The sequence below is a fragment of the Aythya marila genome (genome assembly GCF_965140915.1).
Source record: "Aythya marila genome assembly, chromosome: 20".
NCBI classification, from domain to species: domain Eukaryota; kingdom Metazoa; phylum Chordata; class Aves; order Anseriformes; family Anatidae; genus Aythya; species Aythya marila.
In genome coordinates, this window is record NC_139061.1 from 515,314 (window position 1) to 538,454 (window position 23,141).

The following is a 23,141-nucleotide window of genomic DNA, read 5'->3' on the forward strand; positions in this document are numbered from 1 at the left end:
CCACACCTCTTCCAGCTCCAGCACTACTGCAAGTACCTGGGGGAACTTGTGTTCTCCACTAATAAAAGCCAGAAACTGTCACAAGCTCACAAGTAAGATGAGAAGAAACTCAGCTGAGGAAGGCTGTGGAGTGGGAGCCTGAAGCTGGGGAGTTAAAACCAGAGGCATGTGGGGGAGAGTGGAGCTGTGCATTGCAGCTGACCCCACACAGAGCTGCAGGAGGGCTGTGATGAGGCTAGAATGGCTCTGACATGGAATAAGTTCATCTAAGAACAACCGTGGTGAAGTGCACGGAAAACAGATAAGACCTGATGCCCTCAGACAACTCCCTTCCCAGAGCCGGTGCTGCCGCATGGCACACACCAGGCCCACACACTAGGGTGATGAGGGGCTTACCTGTCTGGAATAGGTTCAGCTCACACTCCAGGTAGTCAAACATCTCCACCGTCAGCTGGAAGCTATGGAAGAGGGGCCAGGAAGGTTGGGCAGTGTCCCTGCACAACCTTACCCCGTGCCGAGGTGACACACTGCCTGCCTGAGAGGTACGTGACAGCCCTGGCAGGTGGCTTTGTCTGCTCACAGTGCCCATGGCAGGTGGTGGGGACAAGGTGCCAGACAGGGACACGTCCCTGGCTTGGAGGGGCAGCCGGCGAGGGTGCGCAGAGCTCCCCATCCTCCCCCTTGCCACCTGCCTGTCCCGCACTCACAAGTTATTGACGTCGCTCTCCCCTGCCTCATCGAGCTGCCGGTCGGACATCTGGAGATTGCCGGGAAACCGTGGGTTCTGTGGGGGGAAGAAGCAGTCAGGAACATGGAGGGGCTCCCGTGCCCACCGTGGCTCCACACCAGGACACCTGGCCTGGTGTCCCTGCTGAACCAAAGGATCCCGAGCTGGGCTCCTCAGTGCTGAGCAGGGGCTGCTGCCCCCAGGTCTGCCGGTGGGTTAAAGTCTCGATGTCCATCACCAGATCCCTCCATCCTGGCAAAGCAATGCTGAGAGCCCCAAAGGGGCTTCACCTCATCCCTGCAGACTCCAGACTGAGGACAAAGGCAAGTGATCACCCTGAAAGCCCCATCCCTTGCCAGAAGGAAAAGTGACGCTCAGCAAAGTCCCTCATCCACAGGGCAGGGGCTGCAGCAGTGGGGAGCGGCTGGTACCTGCTGCTGCAGGGGGTAAGTCCTGCTGAAAAAAGGCTAACAAGAGGCCTGCTGAGCCCTGGGTGAGCAGGAGCCAGAGCCTCCATGGTCCATACAGCCTGTACTTCTAGCAAGAAAAGTCAGTTCCCTCTGGGCTTAGAAACCTGCCCAGCTGCAAAGAGATGGGGCAGCAGCTCCTGCAAGGCTGAAAAGGAAAGTGCTGCAGGGCAGAAAGGAGCTGCCATTTACCTCGGAGGGCAAAGCCTCTTATTACTGCCACTACTAGTCAAGGTACGCCATACTATGGCTCCAAACAGAGCTGAATAGGGATTACAGGTACAGGCCTAGCTTCTGAAAATATCTTTTCAGCAGAGCTCAAAAAGAAAGAAAACACTGCAGGTACCAAACCTGCCACAGCCAACTACTTTAAGCATTAGAGCACTTGAACCCACACAAGGCAGTGTTTGTGTACAAGCCCACAATGACTTTTCATTCTGTTCTTGGAGGAACGCCTTTATTTTAATGCCACAAGCATAAGAGAACGTCTGCCTAAATAATAAACTCCATCAACGGGCGCACTGCTTCCCAACACCCCACAGGGCACATCACATTCCTTTCTATAAATATATTCCCCATCACCTTTGGCAGCCAGCACTGGCCGAGCTGTGTGCAGGCATGCTGCAGCAACAGACCTGGAGCCAGCCAACTCTGACCACATCCTCTCCAAAACTCAGCCCAGACAAGGGACCTGCACAGCAACTCTGCTCTGGAGGCTCAAAACAAGCTCCCGAGGCAGGCACACAAGAGAGGGGGGAAAAAAATCTAAGCTGTTCCCCTGCTCCGAGTGGCCAGAAGCACCCAGAGTCCAAGAGCCAGAAAGCATGGATTTTAGTGAGTAAGAATGATTATTTGAGCTACCAGACCACAAGCTGGAGACATCACTGTGTGGAACAGGATGGGACACCATGCTGCTGCTCTGCTGACTCTGGCTGGGACCCAGCCCTCCCACACCACCCCATGTTCAGCGATGTTTAACAAGTAATTTACAAGAGATGGGGGCAGACCCTCTGGCAGCTGTAGAAGAGCTTTGTGCTTCATCCATTGCTGACCATGGCCAATAATCCTCAATGCTGGTATGCAGGTTGGAGCAGGTGCTGCTGCTCATCCTCTTCCATGCACAAACCAGGACACCCCACTGGCCTGAAGCCCCGGCTTCCCTCCCTGTGTTCCTGGTGATACATGAGAGCTGGGCTCCACGCAGGATTTTCAGGACATTTACACTCCAGCACCGGCTCCTGCCCTGCCTGTGCTTCCCCTACCTGGCCCTGCTGTCAGGCAGGAGACCTTCCTGCTGTGCACTACAGCTGCTCTACCTCAGCCTGCCCTGCTCAGCCCGGCACACTGCGGCTCTGCCCCCTCTGCCTGCCCAGGTGCCTGGGCTCCTGCAGAGCTCAGGAGGGGATGTGCACCCCAAGGCTGGGGGTCTCTCCGTACTTTGCATAGCCCCCTGCATTCAGCACAAGGAAGACCATGCCAGGTGCCACCATGAGAACAGCTGTCCCTGAGGCTGTGGTCCTTGGGACACTTCTGATCCAGACACTAGCAGTCTGGGGCATGTTTCACGATGGTCACAATACAGAAGAGGACATGCTGGGGTCACAGCCAGGATGACACTCCTGCAGCAGCTCTGCCTGTTGCTGTCCTGCATTGCCACCAACTTCTGCCCCTGCAGCTCCCTGTAGCATGAACTCCCACAGCCCAGCTGTGCTTTGGGAGCAGGGCTGAGCCCCAGGCTCCCCAGCACCCATCCCTCAATGCAGCAGTGGCTCAGCAAGTCCTACCTCTGGTGCCTAGTGCGACAGCCAGGCTCCACCAAGCCAGACGGCATGGCTTAGTGCCCTTGACATGCTTCAACTACCCTTTGCGAGGCAGCTCATCACTAAGGTCCAAGTGACAAGCAGGCTGGGGACACGTGGTGGTGAGGATGGGATGGGATGGGATGGGATGGGATGGGATGGGATGGGATGGGATGGGATGGGATGGGATGGGATGGGATGGGATGGGATGGGATGGGACGGGACGGGACGGGATGCTCACCTTTGTGTGAAACTCCATCTTGGTTCTCAGCAGTTTGAGGTAGATGCTGCACAGCTGTCCATAGCCCTCGCTCAGGTGGCCCTGGGGATACCAAGAAGATGTTCAGACCTTGGTCGGGCTGTGCCTTCAAAAAAGCCTTCTTGCTTTGCTGTGGGCAGTGACAGATCTGACCCCTGCCTACCTGGACTCCTGCCCCATCCTACTGACCTGTGCCTCTGCCCTACGCTGCCTGGGTCAGCAGCAGTCAAAGGCCCAGCACCTTCTTCATCTTCCTCCTCCTCTTCCTCGATACACCACTGCCATACAAGCTGGCCAAGTGTGCTGTGCCCTCTGGGATACTAAGGGGAGTTCTGTGCACTTCCACCACCTGCATGTGGTTTAGGCCCTCTATATGGGCCTGGGGAGGGTCATGGCAGGGGATTTGGCCACCATCTTCTCATCTCAGTCTCTCATATTGCAGATTTCAGTTCTGCTTTTGACTATCAGAACACTTTTACTGGGTTTTGCCATAAAACAGAAAGCACATCACAGAATCATAGAATAACAGAATTGCAGTCAGTTGAAAGGTACCCACAAGGATCAGAGTCCAATTCCTGACTCCACACAAGACTACCTAAAAATTAAGCTATATTTTTGAGAGAGTGAATGCTTCTGGTATTCCAGTAGGCTTGGTGCTATGACCACTTTCCCTAGGGAGCCTGTTCCAGTATCTGAATATGTTTAGTTTTGCCCAACGTGTTTTATTTTGATGGAAGTGGATACTGAATGCGACCTGCACACCAAGTCTGGTGTGCTCAAGCCACCCACCCATCACATTGAGCTCAGTTTCAAGCTGCATCTCTTCAACCCTCCTTGGGGGTCCTGCTTGCCTTTCAGCTGCCCTGCGCCCCTCTCCTGTGCTGTCTCAGTGATGTTCTTCTCCACCAGCATCATCTTCCTGCTTCACACATCCCCACAACTCCCAGCCCATCTCCTGCAGCCTGCCTTGCCCTGCTCTCCTGAACTTCTGGTGCCTGATTTAACCTACTGTATCTGGAAAAAAAGTCACTTAAGCTATTGTGAGTATTTCTTGCTATAAATACTCCGTCTCATTCACCCCTCTCTGCAGCATGATGAGGCGAACTGAGCAGATACAGCACTTCCAGGCTAGGAGGCTCTGGGGAGGTGTTGAGACTGTGCTGACGGGCAGAGTGAGCCCTGAGGGATTTTGTGCGTCCCTGGTGCTCAGAACCCAGCATCTAGCTCCTCGCAGGTGAGATGACCACACAGTCCCTGCTGAGGAGCTGGCCCCATTTCACCCTCCGTTTGGGCAGCCACAGAGTCCCACAGCTGGCAGGGTCAACCACTTACCCACATCCTGCTCATGTCACTCAGCTCATTCTTGTACCTCACAGAATCCTTCAGGACCTGGACAGATGAAGAAGAAAATAATCAGCAAATGAGGGTGGCATGCCCGGGCACTGACGGCAAAGTGTGTGTTATCGTGACCCAGCAATTAGTCTAAGGAATGGGTGCCCTGGACATGTTCCTGACTCTGCAGCCAGCCTGCTGCCCTGTTACTTCCCAGCCCCAGAGTGCCTCCATCTCCCTGTCCATGCATAGGGCAGGATCCTGTTTGGCAGCTCCTGCACGCATGCCAATACCCCGGGGACAGTGGTTCCTCCAGCACCATCACTGCAGTCATGGTAGGCACCAGGGTGAGTTATTCTTCATGACTTAGTGCGGGCTATTGTGGGCAGACTGGCACCATGAAGGCTCCTGCAAAGCACATGGGGAGGGATGCCCTGTCCAGTCCCTGCTGAGGACTCCCTGCTGCCTTTCACTACTCACAGCTGCGGGAGGGTAACGTCTGGCTGACACCCCTACTGCCCCATGCGGACCCCCAGGAAGAGCTTTGGTCCCAGGTTGGCTGCTGAGCCAAGCTTGCTGCACTGAGAAGCGTTGGGACACTGGTACCAGAGCTCTGCAGGACACAGCTGGGGTCAAGTCAGGGAGTGGAGGGACTCCAGTGTTTTGGGGACAGACATCAGTTCCAGCACACAAAATTCAAGGAAAGGGTCAGGAGTCTGAAGGGTGCTGATGAATATGAGGTCTCCTCATGCAGTTGGGAGCGTGGGACAGCACTCACGTTCGAATGGCCATCGCGGAGGAGCTTGTGGAAGACGTGGCAGAACTTCCAGCAGAGCACGGCGTTGCCTGAGAGCGGCAGCCTGTTCACCACTGACCAGAAGGTCTGTGCCCCCTTTTCGTGGTGCGTGCCCAGGATGCATGGTGGAGGCTGGTCAAGGAAATGGGGGTGGAAGTTGCCCCACAGCTTGGCTGGCTGCTTCGAAACCACTCCCAACCCTGCAACCCCATCGGCATAAAACATGGGGTCCTGCAGAGCATCTGTGCCCATCCCTGTGAATTTGAGGGGACAGGAGAATGAACCCCACAAAGCTGGGCAGCAGAGTGTTGATGCCAAGTGTGGGGCAAGCAGGGCTGCTGTGCACGAGGGACATGCTGTCCTCTCCCAACCAGCACCCGCAGAGCTGAGGGAAGCCTAGCCACCAATGATAGGCTGCCAAGCACAGGCAACGCTGCCCAGGCACCCTGCACACCGCTGCCCCAGGAATGCCACTGCATGCTCAGAGTCAGGTGGGCAGGTCCCTCCGCTGACCCTGCTGCGATGCCAGAGGTCAGCTTTTAGTGACAGTGCTTTGACCCAGCATCATCTGCCCCTCCATCCCTCCCATCACCGCTCCCATGAGATGGCCTGGACTAAATGGACGGATTGTTGGTGCCATGCCAGGAAGCCCTAGCCAGCAGGGAGAGCCCCTGGGGGTCTCATCCAGCCCCCCCAAGCACCCCAGCAGCCTGCCCGGCACCCCCACCACGTGCTGCCTTGCTGCGGGCCCTTTTCCAAGCAGCCCCAGCCAGCTCCCACGCTTGCTTGTCCTGTGGCCAACTCTCGGAAGGATATTTCTGGCGTGTTTCTCCTTGACAGCCACTTCCTGTGTATTAATAGCCTTATTGATGCTGACAGTCTGAAAAACAGAAGGGGGGGGATGAGATGGGAAGGATTTGGGTTCCCCCAGTACCCCCGCTATGCCAGCACCTGTTGGGGCCTGGGTCCCATCCAGGTCCCCGGCCCACGAAGCAGCTGCTGGCCTGTGCCAGCTGGACACTGCCCATTCCTGGATGCCTTTCTGGGATGTGCCTGGCATCTGCCAGGTTCAGCTGCTGCCAGAACTCATTTACTCAGCATAATAATGATGCAATTAAAGCAGCAACCACAAAAGGACCCTCTCCTGCCCTAGAGGTGGTGGCTCAGGCAGGGGAAGACAAATTTCTCCCCTGATCTTGGATCACGGGTAGCAGCCAGCAGCTCCAGCTCTGCTTTCTGCTGGGTGCTGAGCAGAGAGGGTGTTTCAGGGAGGATGGGGAAATCCAGTACTGGAACGGTGAGACCACCATGAGCAGTACAGAGCAGAACAGGACCTGGGATGGCCGTGTCATTTGGCAACAAACAACAGGTCCCAGCTTAATCACTGCCAAAGTGGAGTGACGGGTGTGCACTGGACAGAGGAAATTGAGCAGCTTTGTGAGTACCTTCAGCCATGGGATAGTTTTACCATGTGCATGGTGGAGGAGGGCAGGAGATGCACCCCCAACAGCTCTCCCCATTTCCTGCTGCAGCTTTCCCTCCTCCAGCCAGAACCCATTGACCTCCATGTCGCAGCCCAGCTACACTCCTGCTCCTGCTCCGTCTGTGCCCCCTCCCAGCCCCACCATATGCTCCTCCCTGCAGCCAGGGACTCCCCAGCTGCTCCCGCCCCACTTGGAGCTGGCACAACCCTCCCCAGTGCAGCCAAGCCCACCATACCCTCAGGCTGCTCTCAGCTCTCTGCCAGGAAAGGCATGGTTTGCAATGCAAATGTTGTGGACTTTGTGAAGCCCACATTGAGAAGCATAGGCACAGAGTGAGAAGTCAGTGCGCTCTGTAGCCTACAGAGAGGCAGTTGCTGGAGGTGTTTTCTTTACAGGATTTTGAGTGTTTTTTTTAGCCTTATCCTCCTTCTGCATCTGCTTTCTCAAGTATGCAGCAGGGCTGAGAACTGGACTGGGCCTAGAAGGTGTTTTGGCTCTCACAGGCACACAAACCTTGTGGGACTAAGCCTGTTCCAAGCCCAGCCACAGGCAGTGGTCAAAACCAAGCGGATCAAGGAAGCTGCTTGGTGTGAGTGCTATGGTTCTGGCATGGAGCCACCCGCTCCGCAGGCTCATGCTCTGCTCACAGCAACATCCAGCACCTGCTGGACACCAGAACACTCACGTTCCCAGTGCTCTGTGAGGATCCATGCTATTGATGGAAGAAATAGGCTGGCTCAGCTCTGTCAGAAGTAGTTAATTACTGATGCAAGCCAATTAAAGCAGTGGGACTGATTCCAGTGCCTTACTCATTGACAGTCCGTCCTGCATCCCTGCAGCACTCCACATCTCCAAAATGTTCTCATAAGGGAAGCAGGACCATAGGGCAACCAAGGGCACAGCCATACACACCCCACATGCAGCTGGGCATGGCCCAACCCCCCAGCAAACAAGGTGAAGCACAACCCACCTTCCCCCCAAAACATCTCTGCCCCCAGGCACCCGCCAGCTGGAGTGGGGACAATATGCTTATGGGCTGAGATGGCTTCTGCTTGAACTCACAACTGCAGCCTCAAGAGGAACCCCCTAGGGCCAAGCACCCCTCTTTAGACAAAACGGTGTGTCCTGGTTGTGCTGTGGGGACACTGCTGCTCATTCCAGCAGTGGACAACAGCATGGGGGCTTTAGAGCACGGCTAATCCATTTATCCCTTTGCTTTTTTTCACTACCACCCATATGGCACAGGCTCTGCTGAGGATACACATCAGTCGCCGGTCATGCTGCGCTGCTGCTTGCCGTGCTCCCTGCCTGCTGTGAGCATCCTGCACCAGGCCAACCTGGCTGAGGTGTGGGCACAGGGCAGAGCCTGCTGCTCGGCCTTGCTTAATGGAAGCTGAAAGAGACCCTGCAGGGATGGTGGAGGGAACCCAGATGGTTCCTTCTACAGGAGGCTGCAGGCCAACAGTCCTGGCTCACGCCCTCCTCACAGCTGGGCTGGGCTGGCTCCAGAGGGAAGTGGAGCCGGGGGGGTCCTGCATGGCCTCTGTTCCCCCGGAAAAGCTGGAAGTGGAGCTCCAAGCTTAAACTGCTGCTTCCTGTTGGCTTTTCCTGATGAGTCAAGGACAAGGCTTTGGTGCAGGCCTGGCAGGCTCCTGGCACTAGGAACCCAAGTGGAGCGGGACAGCAGGGGCAGCAGCCATGACGCCATGCCTGGTCTGCTCTGCGTGGTGGCCTCTGGGAGTCCCGTCCCCAAGCCCTGCTGTCCCTTTGAGGCCTAGTACAGATGATGGGGAGGTTTTGGGCTCGATGGCCCAATGATGCTCCAGTGCTGCCTGCCACCACTGGCTCAGGCAGAGCCGCCACAGGCGTTGGGCTGGAGCAGTACCCATGAAAGCAAACAGAGACATGGAGCAGCAGCAAGAGTGTTTTGGCTGCAAAAATGGGTCAAAAAGGCTGAGGTGTCTCACGAGAGATGCTGGGCTGTCTTGAAAGGAGATTATATGCCTTTTATGCCAGCTGACAGGTAGGGAGAAGCATGGGCGAGGCACCGCTCCCAGCCACTATGGTGTTTTAATTGTGAGTTTCTCCATCGCAGTAGCTGTTTCTGACCTCCAGGCCATGAATGTTTCCTTGGTGGTGCCACAGCCCTGCTCTGGTTTCTCTGAGCTGATGGAGGGATGCCAGAGCTGGCACTGGGGCCAACATGGGGAGACTGCTTGGGGAGACAGGCATGCAGTGGAGATGATGCCTCTGCAAATGCACCCTCCCTGTACCCCCTCATTTCCTCTTTTGTGCAATCCTTTGGTGCGATGCCACAAATTTGGGCTGGAGAGGAAGTGAGAGGAGAAGCTGGTGGAGCGTCAGTGGGCCCCATGCACACAGCAAGAGCTGCTGGGGTTGCACCACTGCATCAGCATCCCCACAGCAGGGCCATGGGGCTGGAGCACGGGGCACAGCTCAGGTGAGCACTGACGGGAGCAGATCAACCAAAACATGGCTCCGGGTGTGTGACCACAGGCACCACCCAGAGGAACAAAGGGGCACAAAAACACATGTGGGATCTGAGACAGAGCTACAGAGGGCTCTCTGAGTGCAGTGAGACCAGTCCCTCTCTTTCACATGCACATGTAGATATGCACATCCTCATCCCCCTTCCAGATTTCCCCAAATTACAAGCTTAGCATCCTTTGAATTGCAAATCTCCTATTATGCAGAGAACAGTTCAGCTCTGCACAGTAGCTGCATGGCGCCTTCCCACATCTCCTTTCATTTCCAAAAGGAAATGAGTGTTGATTAAAGAATCCAGAGCTATTTCAAATTATTTGGAGAAACTGAGTAAGTTGCAGTGCAAATCCTCTTAGTAATGCTCCTCATTTCTTCTTAATTCCTTTCTATAAATGGATAGCTGGGATTGAGCATACCTCCGGAAAACTGCTCTCAACCAAGCCCTGCAGACACAGGGGCTCCAGGGGAAGCAAATGAGAAGATCTGACCAGCACAGAGCTGCCTGGAAAAATTTGTGAAATTAATTAAAATGCAAATCCCAGCTCAGCAAAGCTCCACTGTGGTCGCTGGGCAGCAGGGCCGGGGAGCAGTACATGACAATCCCCCTGGGAAGTGAGGGAGCCTTCCAGAGGTGTAAATCACAGCTGCTCAAAGGGCACATGTCTCTTTTTAAACATCACTCAACTGCAGCAGCCAAAAGCAAAACACAGGCTCTCCAAGCTCAGGAAAGGCTTTCCGCTGCGACGTCCCGAAGCAAAGTGGGCTGGATAACGCCTGCAGTGATTCATGACCCGCTCAGGACTGGGAGCTCCTGAGAGCTGCAGTAAAGCACAGGCATGCCCAAGGAGGCAGCTACCACGCAGCTCAGCCTCATGGCCTTATACAGTAGCACCCAGGCAGGGAACAGCCCTGGTTTTGTACACAACCGCAGTGGAAGGGAAGTGAAGAAACAGAGGCTGTGGAGGCAGCATGGCAGGCCAGGTGGCATGCCTCATACACACACATGTATACACATGTGTATACATTTCGTTGTACAAAATAAGAGAATGCCCAGCAAAAACTGAGTGGCTCGCAGCCTTCCATCATAGTCCTAAATGCTCTCTTTGAACTGGGAGTGAAAGGAGACATAAAAAATATTTTCCAACCTTTAATCTGGGCAATTTGGCTGCATCAGGGGCTTCCATTCCTGGACCCATGAACTTAGAAACAAAGTGCTCTTCTGCCTCCCACTGAGGAGCTGAAGCCACTCCAGGGATCACACACCCTGAGCTGCTCCAATCAACCACAGACTAATACCCAGAAAGGCACAAGTCTCATCATTTGCCTTCACTTGGGCTGTAAGAAACAACCACATTTTTCCCAAAGCAATGCTTGCCTCTGGCTTTAGACACCCTGAAACCTCACCACATCCACGAGGGTTTGCACACTGCATCCAGGGCTGGAGATTTACTTAATGTTCACTTGGGAAAAGAAAACCTCAGCTCCCAAAGTAACCTGCTCTCTGAAAGGCCATGCATGGTCTGGCACAAGCCAATGGCTTGGGGCAGCGCAGGGCACTTTGCTACAGGGAGCGAGCACTGCATGTGAGGTTCTTCTTGGTACAGACATGGCCAGACCAGAGGTGACACTGCACCATGTAACACCACTGCCTTTGGTTCTACTCTCCTGAGGTTGGGAAGACAATGACTTCAGACCTATATGATGCTTGGCCTCCCAACCATTAATGCTCACCTGCACAAGTCAAAGCATGACATGAGTGTTATAGAACAGCACATCCAGCATGTGTGGTGTTTTGAGGAGAAAAACCTACTGCTCTGGGACAGGAAGGGGTGGTGCAATATTTAGAGGTCTCCATCTTATTCTGCACACCACAAGGCAACACAAGAGGGCTGAGCAGCTGTCGGACTCCTCAGCAAGATCTGTGGCATCTGCCTCATGAGCCACAGCACTGTTATCACAATAGAAAACATAAAATAATTCAAGGGATGCACATTTTGAGTGCATCTGAACATAAGAACAGAGGAGACCATCCCACTAGCTCCCAGCTACTCCTGAGGGCAGCAGAGTTGCATCAAACTTGTGGAAAGCATCTGCAAGTCGTGCTTCTATGAACAGTATGTGCAAGAAATTGCTCCTAGAAGGTGGCTTTGTGGATCTTCCAACTCAAATAGTAGGCTCAACAGTATCATGAGAGGCAGGGTGGGAAGAGACAGAGAAATTTGATCGCTCCCACTGCCTTTGAGCCAATCAAAGAGAAAGAATGAAGAAAAGCACTCAATTGACTTGTGATGGGTGTCAGAGACTTGAGTGAGAAGTCTGATGTGGATAGTGGAGATCTGGCTGATGCCAGGAAGGGAGAGCCGAGCTGTTAGCATAGGTCTGAAGGCTTTGGTTATACCGACCCTGGAAACAAGAGCTTGCTGCGTTAAACACCACCTCACACAGCACTTCATACCATCCTGGTATCAAAACCCAAACAGTTGGGACACTTGATTTCTCAAATACCATAAACAGCTTATGCAGATTAATTACTTGGACACACTCCAAGCTCTGAATTTTATTCCTTTTTTTTTTTTTTTTTTTTTTTTTTAATCCAATTTAAGGAACATGGACTCTTTCAACACACAGAAAAGCTTTGGGAAAGAAAGGACAGAAGGAAAATCAATTTTGGGGAGAATTGCTGGCAAAAACTAAGGCTATGGAATAGGCCAAACCTCACTAATGACCATCCAGGGAGTTTACACAGTAAAGCCTAGGATCCATTTGAAACCTCCAGGTGAAACAAGTAGTCAAATGAAAAGTCAGCTGAGACTGCAGCAGAACCTGGGGAGTGCTCCAGCTGCCTCAGGAGCCAGCATGGATCCTGCTCAGCCTCACTCCTTCCTGCAGCCCCTCTGGGAAAAGAGCTGTCAGCACCAGGAGGCAGGCCATGAGGTTGGCCAGAAACCACCTCCTTCCACCAGATGCAGCAGCTGAGAACAGAGCCAGTTCACTGGTTGGGTAAGAGAGCTCCCCATCAGACATCATCCCCCTGGGGCACAATCAGACCTGCAGTGACCAGAAGCCCCAGTGCAAGCAGACACTGGAATGACCTGCCAGATCCAGAAGCAGTGAGAAAACCACATGGCAGTGAGCCCTTACACACGTTGACATGGGCACCATGAGCACCTGAGCCCTGCTCCCACTGGGCAGCATGGATTCCACTAGCAGAGCTTCCCCAGCTCCTCTGTAGCCACTCCCCCTGACAACCACTCATTACTCTTCTTACTTAATTATTGATAAGGGCATGATATCATCATCAGCCAATTGCACTTGTGCCCCACATTGCCCAGCCTGCTCTGTCATGGCCAGAAGCCCTTTCCGCACACTGTCCCATTAGCCAGGCTTTTAATTTTAAGTGGGGATTTTATGCAAAGATAATCTCTTCCACCAGTGGTGATTTGCATCAGTGGAGGGAGGATCACTATGTTTTCTGGGGTCAGTGTTCCAGGAAGGTCCTCCACAGTCTTCAAATACTCCTGATACTTTCCCAGTGGCCCCAACTGGAGTCTTCTGCTTGCTGACAAATACCAACATTCAGGCACTTTTATAATAGGGGAGGAATCACGGGAGAGATACAGGATGCCTGAGGATGCAGGGAGAACCAGAATGCCACATGCTCATCTCCAGATGAGCTTTGTAGTGACCAGCAGCCATCCCAGGACCAAACTTGCTTGGGAAATGTTAAATCTTATGGAGATGTCTTCAGGACGAAACTAGTCCCTTCAACAGCAAGACAGCCTGCAAAGCACATCTCAGAGTACAGCAATCTCTGCTATCTCCCATGTGACAGGCACCCTGAAGTGCTCCGGGATGAGGTGACAGCCCCATGCACTATGCCACGGACTGTTTAAGCACCAGACGCAGAGCTGTGGGTCACCCTGCCTGGCAGGAATGCCCGCGGCGCGGTAGCACCAGCAGAATGGTCCCTGGCTGGGCGAACCCCAGGCTGTAAAGGCAGCAACAGGCACTCTTGTGGAAATCCTTCCTTGCAGCTCCTCCTGCAAAGCAGCAGCTCCTCTGAACAGAATGAAGAGTCCCTTGCCACTGTGGGCAGATGTGAGAAAATTAAGGGAGCATTCCTCTTCCCTACGTCAGTTTGTTAAACGAACAGCCACCACCCAGACAGATGGCTGCAAGCTGGTTACTCCAGAAACGTCCAGGTGTTCCTTGGGGACACCTGGATCCTGTGCAGGAGCCAAGAACAGCCTGGACCCTGCTGGCTCCCTGCTGCTACACCCCTGCCACCTCATCCTGTCCCCAGCCCTGCTCTGCCAGAGCACCTGTGCCCCCATCCTCGCTGCTCCCAACCTGGGGGTAGTGAAAAGCAAAATCTCCCTCTCAAGGTGACCAGCGCAGGGGATGGCCGTGCCTCCATGCCAGGATGGCTCCTCATGCCCTGCTTCCCTCAACCCATCTCCATCCCTTGTGACCAAGCAGGGGCTGGCCTTATGCATCCCGGCTAGCCATGCGTGGCAGCTTGAGCAGACAGGGCACGGCCTGTACCCTGCTAACCCAAATGCGGGGTGCATGGCAACGTGCGGGTAGGAGTGCACCCCAACACAGGGGAGCTGCCTTGCAGCGGGGATCAGCTTAACCCCAACGACGCCTCCCGCCGGGGATGAATCCCCGACAGCTGGAGTACGGTTCCCGTTGCAACACGTCCAGTAACACCGGGCTGTTTCTTCCTGCTTTCACAGCAAAAAACACCCAAATTCGGGTTGGTGGGGGTTTCGCAAACAGATGAAACTTGCCAAGCGCCCGCCTCGGGAGGGAGCAAGCCCTCAATCCCAGCTCCAGCAGCTCCCCCCGGAGCACTGACCCTCTCCCCCGGGGCCGCTGGTCCCCCCCTCCGCAGCCCTCGGAGCGCCGCACCGCTGCTGGGGGCCCCGGAGGAGGAGGAGGATGCACTCACCATTTTGCCCGCCTCCATGGCCTCTCCAGCCGGGCTGAGGCCGGCTCGCCGGAGCCCGATCGGCGGGGACGGGCCCCACTCCCCGCTCCCCGCTCCCGGCCGCAGCGGCTCCGCGGCTCCCACGGCGGCGGCGCGGGGCGGGAGCGGGGCGGGGGCGCGGGAGGCTCCGCGGAGGAGCTGGGGGGGGGGGGGGGGGAGTTGGAAGCGCGCACCCGCACGCGGCGCGCTCCCGCGAGCCACGGCGCAGCCCCGCGGGGTGGGGGCGGGGGATGGGAGGGCCGGCGGGGGCGCGCTCGCCCCCGCGCTGGACAACAAAGGCGGCCCCGGGCTGGTGGCCGGGGGGGAGCTTCGTGGGTGCCCGGCTGCACCCTGGAGCTGCGGGCTTTGGGGCAGCCAGGAGCGCCTGGGGAGGGCACCGCCCCATCCCTGTGCCCCTTCTCCGTGCCCCCCGGGCGCTGCTGGGGATCCTACACCCGGTGGTCCTGCAGGTGACCTGTCCGTGCTCTCTCTGAGACAAGAGCTCATGGGCCGTGATCTCTCCTGCAACAAAAAAGCAATCAGGCTGGTACAGTGCGCGTGCTCCCCGTCCTCGGGGAGGCACAGTGTGCCGGCTGGCATCACCTGGCCGTGGACCAGAGAATCCCCCTTCGTTGTGGGACAGGAGGGAACACAACAGCAGGTCAGTATCTTTGCTGTTCCCAGCTGCTACCAGTGTTTGAGAAGCTCTTTAGCATCTTCAAATGGGGGGTATAAAAGAAACCCAAACAATTCTATAATCATTCTTTAAATTCCCAAAAGCAAATCCAAAGCAGGTAGGAGGAAAAGCATCATGGCACTGAAACACAGCTAACCCTCTGCAGAAGGCAGAGAAGAAGCTTCATGGCCTCAAGCAAAAAAATGTTCTGTGATGCTAGCCCTAGACTAACTCAATAAGCCTCCCAGATTACTACTTTAGTCTAGTCATGGCACAGCCCCTTGTTAATGGATGGTGACTTGGCTGCTCTTAACAAGATCACAGAATTCGACATCCCATGCACTCTGCAGGGACCTGTGGGGACTGAGAGCCACCCCTTGGGCCCAGGAGCACCCAGATCACGCTGACCCAAGTCACCAAGCAAGTTCCAGCCATGGGGGATGCTTTTGGAGCCAAGACCAGGTAGTGTTTTCCCTCTGGTGGCTCTCAAAGTCTCCACCGAGATTCCCATGTGGGACAGACACACAGACACACTGCTTCACTGCAGCTATGAACCTCCTCCTTTTGCTGGACTGACTGATTCTAACCTATAGCCAAATTTTACACCTTATCCATTTGCAGCTTTCACCTACTGCCCTCACCTTGTAGAACCCTGGCAATGTGACAAAAAGGCCAAAAGAGGAATTTCCCACTTTAAATGAACTGTGATGCCCGGTTCCTATGGGAGCAGGTGGTCTGGTCCCTGCTGCTCGTCCCAGCCCGTGGGTATGCACAAGGCAGCACGCTGGGTGTGGGCACCAGTCCCCATCGTGGGCACTTGTCCCCATCACGCCAGGCATGACGGGGCTCCGAGCACATATGCACAGTAGGCCTGTGGCAGGAAGGGTGCATCAGGCCCCTGTGGTGCTGGCGGTGGAAGACGCAGTACCTACTGCAGCAAGGGAGGCAAAACCAGAATTGAGTGCTGTGACTTGAGAAAGGGAGCTGGGTTTGCTCCCTCCTTGCTGCAAAGCCCTTTGGTCAGCAACATCCAGCTGGTTATGGGATATGGGAAAAAGCTCATTATCTGCCCCAAGAAAATCTTGGTAACTTGAGTACAGACATTACAACCGAAAACCGACTGGCATCTTTCCCTAACGCTGTGACACATCTGGCTGCTTTGCTGCACTTCATGCACAGTCCTATTTTAGAGCAAGCTCTCCCTACCTGGAGGTATGTGTCATCAGCGATCTGCTGGGAACCAGTCCAGGCCCATGCGGAGGAAGACCTAAAGATATCCACCAGCCTGCAAGGTGATCCTAGCCATTGGGGACAACCTCAGACTATGCTCGCACCGCAGCCTGCTCTGCAAAATAGGAATGGACACCCACTGGATGCAAGAAACCTGCTCTACCCACTGCAGCCCCCCTCCTGGAAATGCCTCCAGCACAGAAGATGAGAGCATTGGTCCTCACTACACAGCCCTGCTCTGTGGCATCCCCAGCCTGATCTTCCCCTGGTCAGTGGGATCCAGGAATTAATTAATCCAGCATCAGCTGGATTTACCATTGCTCTGAACTGGACGGCACCAGCACTGCATGGCTTGCTGTCCTAGGTCCATCACACAGCCCCCTGTGGATGCAGAGCACCAAGAGGTTCCAGCCCTGCAATTAGCACTTGCATGGGGATTTAATATCTCATTTGAACAAATGGAGACCTTAGGGCATGTGTGCAAGAGCAAACCCAAAGGTAAAGTGGAAAACAAAGAGAACCACTCACATCCTTGGGAGTAAAACTCAGTCCTGACCCCCACCAAAACATGCATAGGACAGATGTGAATTTTCCCCCTATGTCACCTGCATCAGAAATGTACAGCTTTTAAAATAGTTTGTAGGATTCCCTCTTTAGCAGATACATTGGTGACACCATGCAATGCCCATGAGCTTCCCATACTGCATACTTGCTGTTTTACCTCCTGTGGCTGGCTTTCAGCTCCAAGACCCCCTTCATGCCACCATGCCCTCCTGCAAGGCAGCATTTTGTAGCAAACCCTGTCAGTTCATCATCCTTAACCTTGGCTTTCAGAATGTTAATCTAGGGCTAGCACAGAGAGAAGGAGGCAGGGAACCAGCATCACAATGTGGGATCAGGCCCTGGGTGAGCATCTGCCTTGGATGCTGCACGGTTATTGCCATTAGAGGAGTTCTTGTACAGAGGCTTGAAGAGCTGCTAGAGCTGATAGAGACAGGTCAGTGTCTCACTCATGTCCCAGTTGTGGGACAGCGCAGAGCAAGGACTGTGTAGCCATCGGGGGACAGGGAGTGCTCCAGGCCTGGAGCTTCCCAGCAAGGAGGGCTCTGACAAAGCTCCTTGGCTAAAGGGCAAACATCAGAGCCAAGGCAGCTATAGAAAAAAACTCTGAAAAATAATTTAGAGGCAACTTCAGAAGAGTCTCCAGAACAAAGGGAAAATAAAGTTCCCCACTGGCCAAGGAAGCTGCACTCCCAAAGCATGAAGCAGGGAGGGAGATGGCCACACGTGCTGAGCCCTGGCATGATCCGTGAGGACAAATCGCCCTGCCATAGGGCGATTTGTACCCCTGGGATGACCCCTCGCCCTGCCACAGGGGTGACACTTCAGAGAAGTGGCCCAGGGTGCAAGTTTCTTCCTTTCTGGGCTCATCTGAGCCCACACAAGATCCCTGCTGTGGATCCCCTGCCAAGCAGGAGCCCCAGGGCGAGCTGCTCCTGCCCTACATGGTGCTCACTGTGACTGGGACAGCTGTTCCCAGTGGCTCACATAAGGATGTCAAAACACTGAATCTGCTACTTTTTGTAGCTGCAAGAGCAGCAGCTCCGCTTTCAGCATGGTTTCCCTGAAGTGCTATACATACAAAGCAGTTTTATACTCAACTTGCCTGAGGGACAACCCAAATCCACCTAGGACTATGCAACGTTAAGTGAGCTTGCTCCAAATCTCTGCCAGTTTGCACACACACATGCAGAGCTCTGGACAGTGTCAGGGGTGCAGTTTTATCAGCCAGGGGGAGCACACAACCTTGAAGCCTCTCCCACTCTGCCAGTAGCACTGGGCACAGCTGAATCAATGTCTGCTCCAGCCCTGGAGAGCAGGGCTCATGCTTTTAGCAACCTCTGTGCTTCGATCTGCAGGTGTATGTGCAGACTGGTCAGCATCCAGCACCTTTCCACTCCAGAACTGCCTCACTTCCCAGCAATTTGGGAAGGGCTGCAGGAAAACCGGCCCTAGACAGCCTCCCCAGCAGCCTTTTTTGGGCCAATGCACTCTGGTCATTAGCAAATGACCATGGCTCTAGAGGGGTACTGGAGACAGGTGCCTGGAGGTCACACGTTGAGGGACAAAAGCCAGCAGGGCATCACAAGCAATAATGCCTGCAGCACAGCCTTATGCACAGCCTTGACCCTGCCTCCCCCAGCTCTGGGAGCTGTGGGTATGGTGTGACATTCCCCCACAGCAGCAGGGGAGGCAAGGCTGTGCTGCTTGGGGGAGCAACCCCTGCTCTGTCCCTGTGTCCTGGTGGCCCCTCTGGGCACAGAGCCCTCTCCTCCCCAGCTGTGTTCAGCCTCCACTGTGCTGAACTTAGAGACCCTCGGCTAGCCCTGGGAATCAGCCACAGCCTCCAGTGGCTCCTTCAGGGCTCTGCAAAATGCTTGGCTGAGAGGTGCAGCACAGCTGGGAGCGCTGTGGGCAAGGAGGGAGGAGAGGCGTCCATCCTCTGCCCTGAGCTGGAGGGAGGCTTTGGGAGCATCTTTAAAATTTATTTCAGCAGCTGACTCCCACAGAGATGAAGGGAGTTAGGCATAAAATGTCTTGGCAAATGCAGCTTTTTGTCATTACAGACAGTTTAACAAAGGTTAGTCAAGTAATGATCTACAAGTCATTTTATTTTATTGGTTTTACATTTCTTACTTCTATTTGAGCAAATCTCTGTCTGAGCTCATGCTTTGAGGTGAGATGAAGTGGAAGCCAGGTCCTCTCTGTGGCATGAACCATTCATGTCTCCAAAAGTTCTTGTCTCTCCCTTCCCCCCCCCCCCCCCGCCATTGTTCATTTTACCATGTCTAAAAATAATCTGAAGCCTTTTAAACCATCTTCCGTTGCAGCCTCCTCCCTCCTCGATGACTAATAATATCAGTTGCTCCCTCTTGATCTTTCTCTGTTTCCCAAATCTGCCCAGAGAGAAGAGAACCAAGCCAGAGCTGAGCACCCACAGCTTGGAATCACAGTACATTCATGGCAGGATTTTCCACAACATTCTTCCCCACAGTGAATTTGCTGGTGTCCCCTTTGTCATCCCAGGGGTGCAAGGCTGACCTATGCTGCTGGGGGCTCATCTGCTTCTGCTTGGGAAGCACTGGAGCTGTACTTGCACGGTGGCTGCTCCTGTGTGCCAGGGCAGCACATTTCATCACTGTGCTGGGAGTTGTTTCCTCAATTATTTCTCTTCGGGGGATGCAATCTTTCCCAGCTGCATCAGCCTGCTGGAGCAGTTCAAACCAACCACCCCACAGCAGCTCTCGCAGCTCACAACAAACCAGCCCTGCCCACTTAGGGGGACACCGGGACCCTGCAGGAGCACCAGCAGCATGGGATCTCCAGGAGCTGGGAAGGACTTTCCCAAGCTCTCTGCATAAGGCAGAGCAGCAGGTTCAGCAGAGAGACATCCAGCACGTATGAAACTATTTGCTTTCTGTTTCACAGGCTTTGGCTGGTCTCAGCACATCTCCTCACCTTGCACAGCTCTGCACCACAGCCTGTATCGAAGGGACGTGCTGGTTGAGGATCTGCTGTGCTGGGTTTCATTTCTGACCCGTGGAACTGGGTGAGCACCTCTGGCTGTGCCAGGAGCATTGGCTGTGTTGTGTTTTTTCAGAGAAGGATGTGAATGCCAGCCACTGGGTGTATTTGTAATACTTCCACTTGTAGGAAAACCCACCTCACTATTGCTGTTTGTGGCTTTATTTATTTTTTTCTCCCTGAACTGTGAGACCAGATCTTTGTAATGCAGAACAACCTCACACGCTTGTATCAGGCACAAATCCTCCCACCCTTTCTCGGGTACCAGTGACATTTGTCCTGTAGCCAGCAGCTACCTATATGCATGGCCTCGACCTCTCAACAGTCTCCTGGGTGAGCACTGACTCTCCTGCACAGGACCCCTAGGGGTAGGGGCAGGCTCGGCAATCCGCAGGATCTGCTGCAGCTTGCAGGCATGTATGCTCTCTGACCTCACACCTCTGACTTCCAGATAGGACCCTGCAATGAGCAACCTGCAAAAAAACCCTACACTCATTAACACCCAATTACACGTTACGTAAAAATATGTAAAAACCCTGAAAAGATCACAATCTGAGGTGAATCAGCTGCTTTTTTTGGTACCAAATCTGCACTTTAGGTTGGATTTCAAAGTTGCTTGGGTGCTCCAATGCTCCTGAAAATCTCCCTGGACAATTATTGCCCAAATACCTTTGCAAATCTTGATTTAGGAAAATATCCTATTCAGTGCAGTACTTAAAAGCTCAATGCAATTTAAAAATCTTTCTAATGCTGCAGTTTCCTGTGCATGTGAAAGTGAGGAGGAAAAGCTGATCAGCTGCAGGTGGGCATGGGTCCAGGGCTCGCAGTGCATGGATGCTCATGGGGCAGGGAGCAGGCAGCTGTGGGAGCAGGCAGCCCAGGCTCCAGCAAAAAACCAGCCCAGCACTGGGCTGTGATAGAGGCCCCAGAGGCACCAAGCCTCCCTGGACAGAAGAGGCACCAAATGCCCCCAGCGTACAGAAATGCTGTGCTGCCAGCCCTGCACCTGGTGCAGGAAGGGGGCCCGACCTCATTACTCTTGCCTTGTGGGAGGCAGCTTTGTTGTGCTGTCGATATACAGATTTTCTTCAAAAATTAAATACAGCCACAGTTTGTGCTACTGTTATTGACTGTTTGTTATTTTTAGCTGTCTGTTCAATCTATACCGGCTCATGTTACAGCCACCACAGGAGCTTCGAGTAACATTGGTCAGACAGTGCCTGCAGATGGGGCCAGCCCAAGACAATGGGATTAAAAATGCACAAGGGAAAGAGACTGGCAGAATAAGCTGCACCTGCCCCATATGCTCCCCCCACTGCCAGTGCTGCAAGGTGATGGCAGATCCTGGCTGCAGGACCGGAGCAGAAGAAAGTCCCATTCCTCAGGTGGGGTGAAGGGTTATGGAGCCTTGCAAAGGGCAGACAGGGCAGGCACCAGCTCGAGTGCTTGATCCAAAAGGACAGCATGTAGTAGCAGCAATAACAGGGTTGTAACTGAATTGTGGAAGAGGGATTTAAAACTTCACGCTTAACCTCAGCAAATACGTGCATGACCACTTGCTTCTCACTTGCAGATGCCTTCTATGTCCCCTGAGTCCCCATTTGTATGTATAGGTTATCTGGAAACCCCTCTTGACTCCAGCAGAGGCTGTCTTCCTTCACACACGTACAGCCTGTTCTGTACAATGCACCGCTTGAGTTGCTTCCTTCTTGTAAGCACAACACCGACACTACCAAGATAAGCACAATGCCCAGAAAAGGAAGCAGGGTTAGCAAAGATCATAAATGTGCTACCAAAACATCAGCACTGTGCTCACTGCTCTCATGCTGCTGCCCCCATCAGGCAGCTCACAATGTGGGCACCACAGCCGGGTGCTCCACCACTGGGTGCTTCTCCATCATCTGCTCCCCTGTGTGCCCCCGGGGTCTGCTCAGATAAATGCTCCCAAGCAGAAATCAAAGGCCCCTACTTTGTTCTCACTTCTTCACTTTGAAACCCCTCCATAATTGGATCATTGCCATAAATTATTCAGGAAACAAGTTGATAAATCCCATCAATTTCCTTTCAAAGCCCTTAAGTTCTGCCTCAGAGGCACTGGCTTCATTTACAGGAGCCATGGGCAGCAAGGCTGCTGCCTGGGGAGCATCCAAGGCTGCAGAGGAAGCAGTGCCAAAATACCTCCATTTTGTGTTTGGGGAGCAGTGCCAGCATCTCTCACATCCCCAGAGGGGAGAGCCATCACCCTGGACAGGCTGTTCATCCCTCTCCAAGCAGTGTCTGTTAGACACCTGTCCCACAGCCAACACCGGGCAACGTCAAACCTGGAGATCCATTTCCCTGCTTTGCTTGTCCTCACTATGTATCTGGAAATATTCACAGGGCCAGACGTTGCATCCTGGCTGAGTTGCTGCCAGCACTGTCCAGCATCTCCTGAATTCCTCAGTGGCTTTGTGGGAGGTGACACGTCCCAGCTGCAAGGCTGCTGCTCGGAGCTCCAGGATGGGGCTGCACTCGGTGCCGTCCTCCCTTTTGCAGAGCAGTGAGCCTCCTCCCTTTTACCTCTCTCAAATCTCTGCCTTGGGTGATCCCTGAGGTGGCCCATGGAAGGAATCATTCGGTTATCTCCTTTTGCTTCTCCCTTGGATGGAGATCTGGCTGTGGTGTCTTGTGCAAGGGGCTTCAGCCGAAGGCCCAACCAGGACCCCATCACTCTCGCCTTACAGTGCAAGAATTTCCTGTCTTCTCCAGAGCTTTATTTCCACACAAAACCAAAAGCCTGGTAAAAAGGTGGCTGAGTGGAGGCTCACAGATTTGTGACATGACAGATGCCCACAGCTCTCACAGCTCCTGCAGTCCCCAAATGCTGACAGCTTGGCACAACTGTGTAACAAATGGGGAACGAGCTCTGATACAAAACCTCCTGGTACATGGGGTTGGGAGAAGCTGCAGCAATTGTGCCCACAGCTGCTGGGCCCCTGGGGCTGGATGGTGCCAGGCCACACCAGCAGCCAAGCCAGCTTCTGATGGACAGGCAGTGGTAGAAGTGCTGGTAGGACACAGACAGCGTGTTCTGTTCACAGCCCCAGGGAAGTTTCCAGCTGCGAGTAAATTCCCCTCGATGTGGGCTTGCTGCCCATGTGATGTGCATGGCTGCACTGAGAGGTCTGAATAAAGCATGCGGAGACCGCAGACCCTACCCCACCCAGGTCTAAGACCTAGCACTTGGCCTTGTTGAACTTAACAAGGTTCCCATGGGCCCACTTACTGAGCTCGTCCAGGTCCCTCTGGATGGCATCCCTGCTTGGTGTG

The 23,141-nt window shown here is 54.1% G+C and overlaps 1 protein-coding gene across 5 annotated transcripts in view; it reads right to left on the reverse strand.

Annotated features, from left to right (window-relative positions):
- The window catches only part of HIP1 (huntingtin interacting protein 1), a 50,296-nt gene that overhangs the window by 15,499 nt on the left and 11,656 nt on the right, over positions 1-23,141 (reverse strand). For 4 of the 5 annotated variants that reach the window (XR_014318873.1, XR_014318874.1, XM_082776463.1 and 1 more), the window contains exons 2-7: positions 6,197-6,260; positions 5,363-5,505; positions 4,585-4,641; positions 3,235-3,315; positions 708-784; positions 397-458 (exon numbers count right to left, since the gene is read on the reverse strand). Coding sequence is in view for 3 of the 5 variants with exons in the window: in XM_082776463.1 (XP_082632589.1) it covers positions 397-458; positions 708-784; positions 3,235-3,315; positions 4,585-4,641; positions 5,363-5,505; positions 6,197-6,260 (484 nt within the window). In the remaining 2 variants the exon portion in view is untranslated. Of the gene's footprint in view, positions 1-396; positions 459-707; positions 785-3,234; positions 3,316-4,584; positions 4,642-5,362; positions 5,506-6,196; positions 6,261-14,323; positions 14,515-23,141 lie in introns of those variants that run through there. The other variant, XM_082776464.1, reaches the window with a different exon arrangement.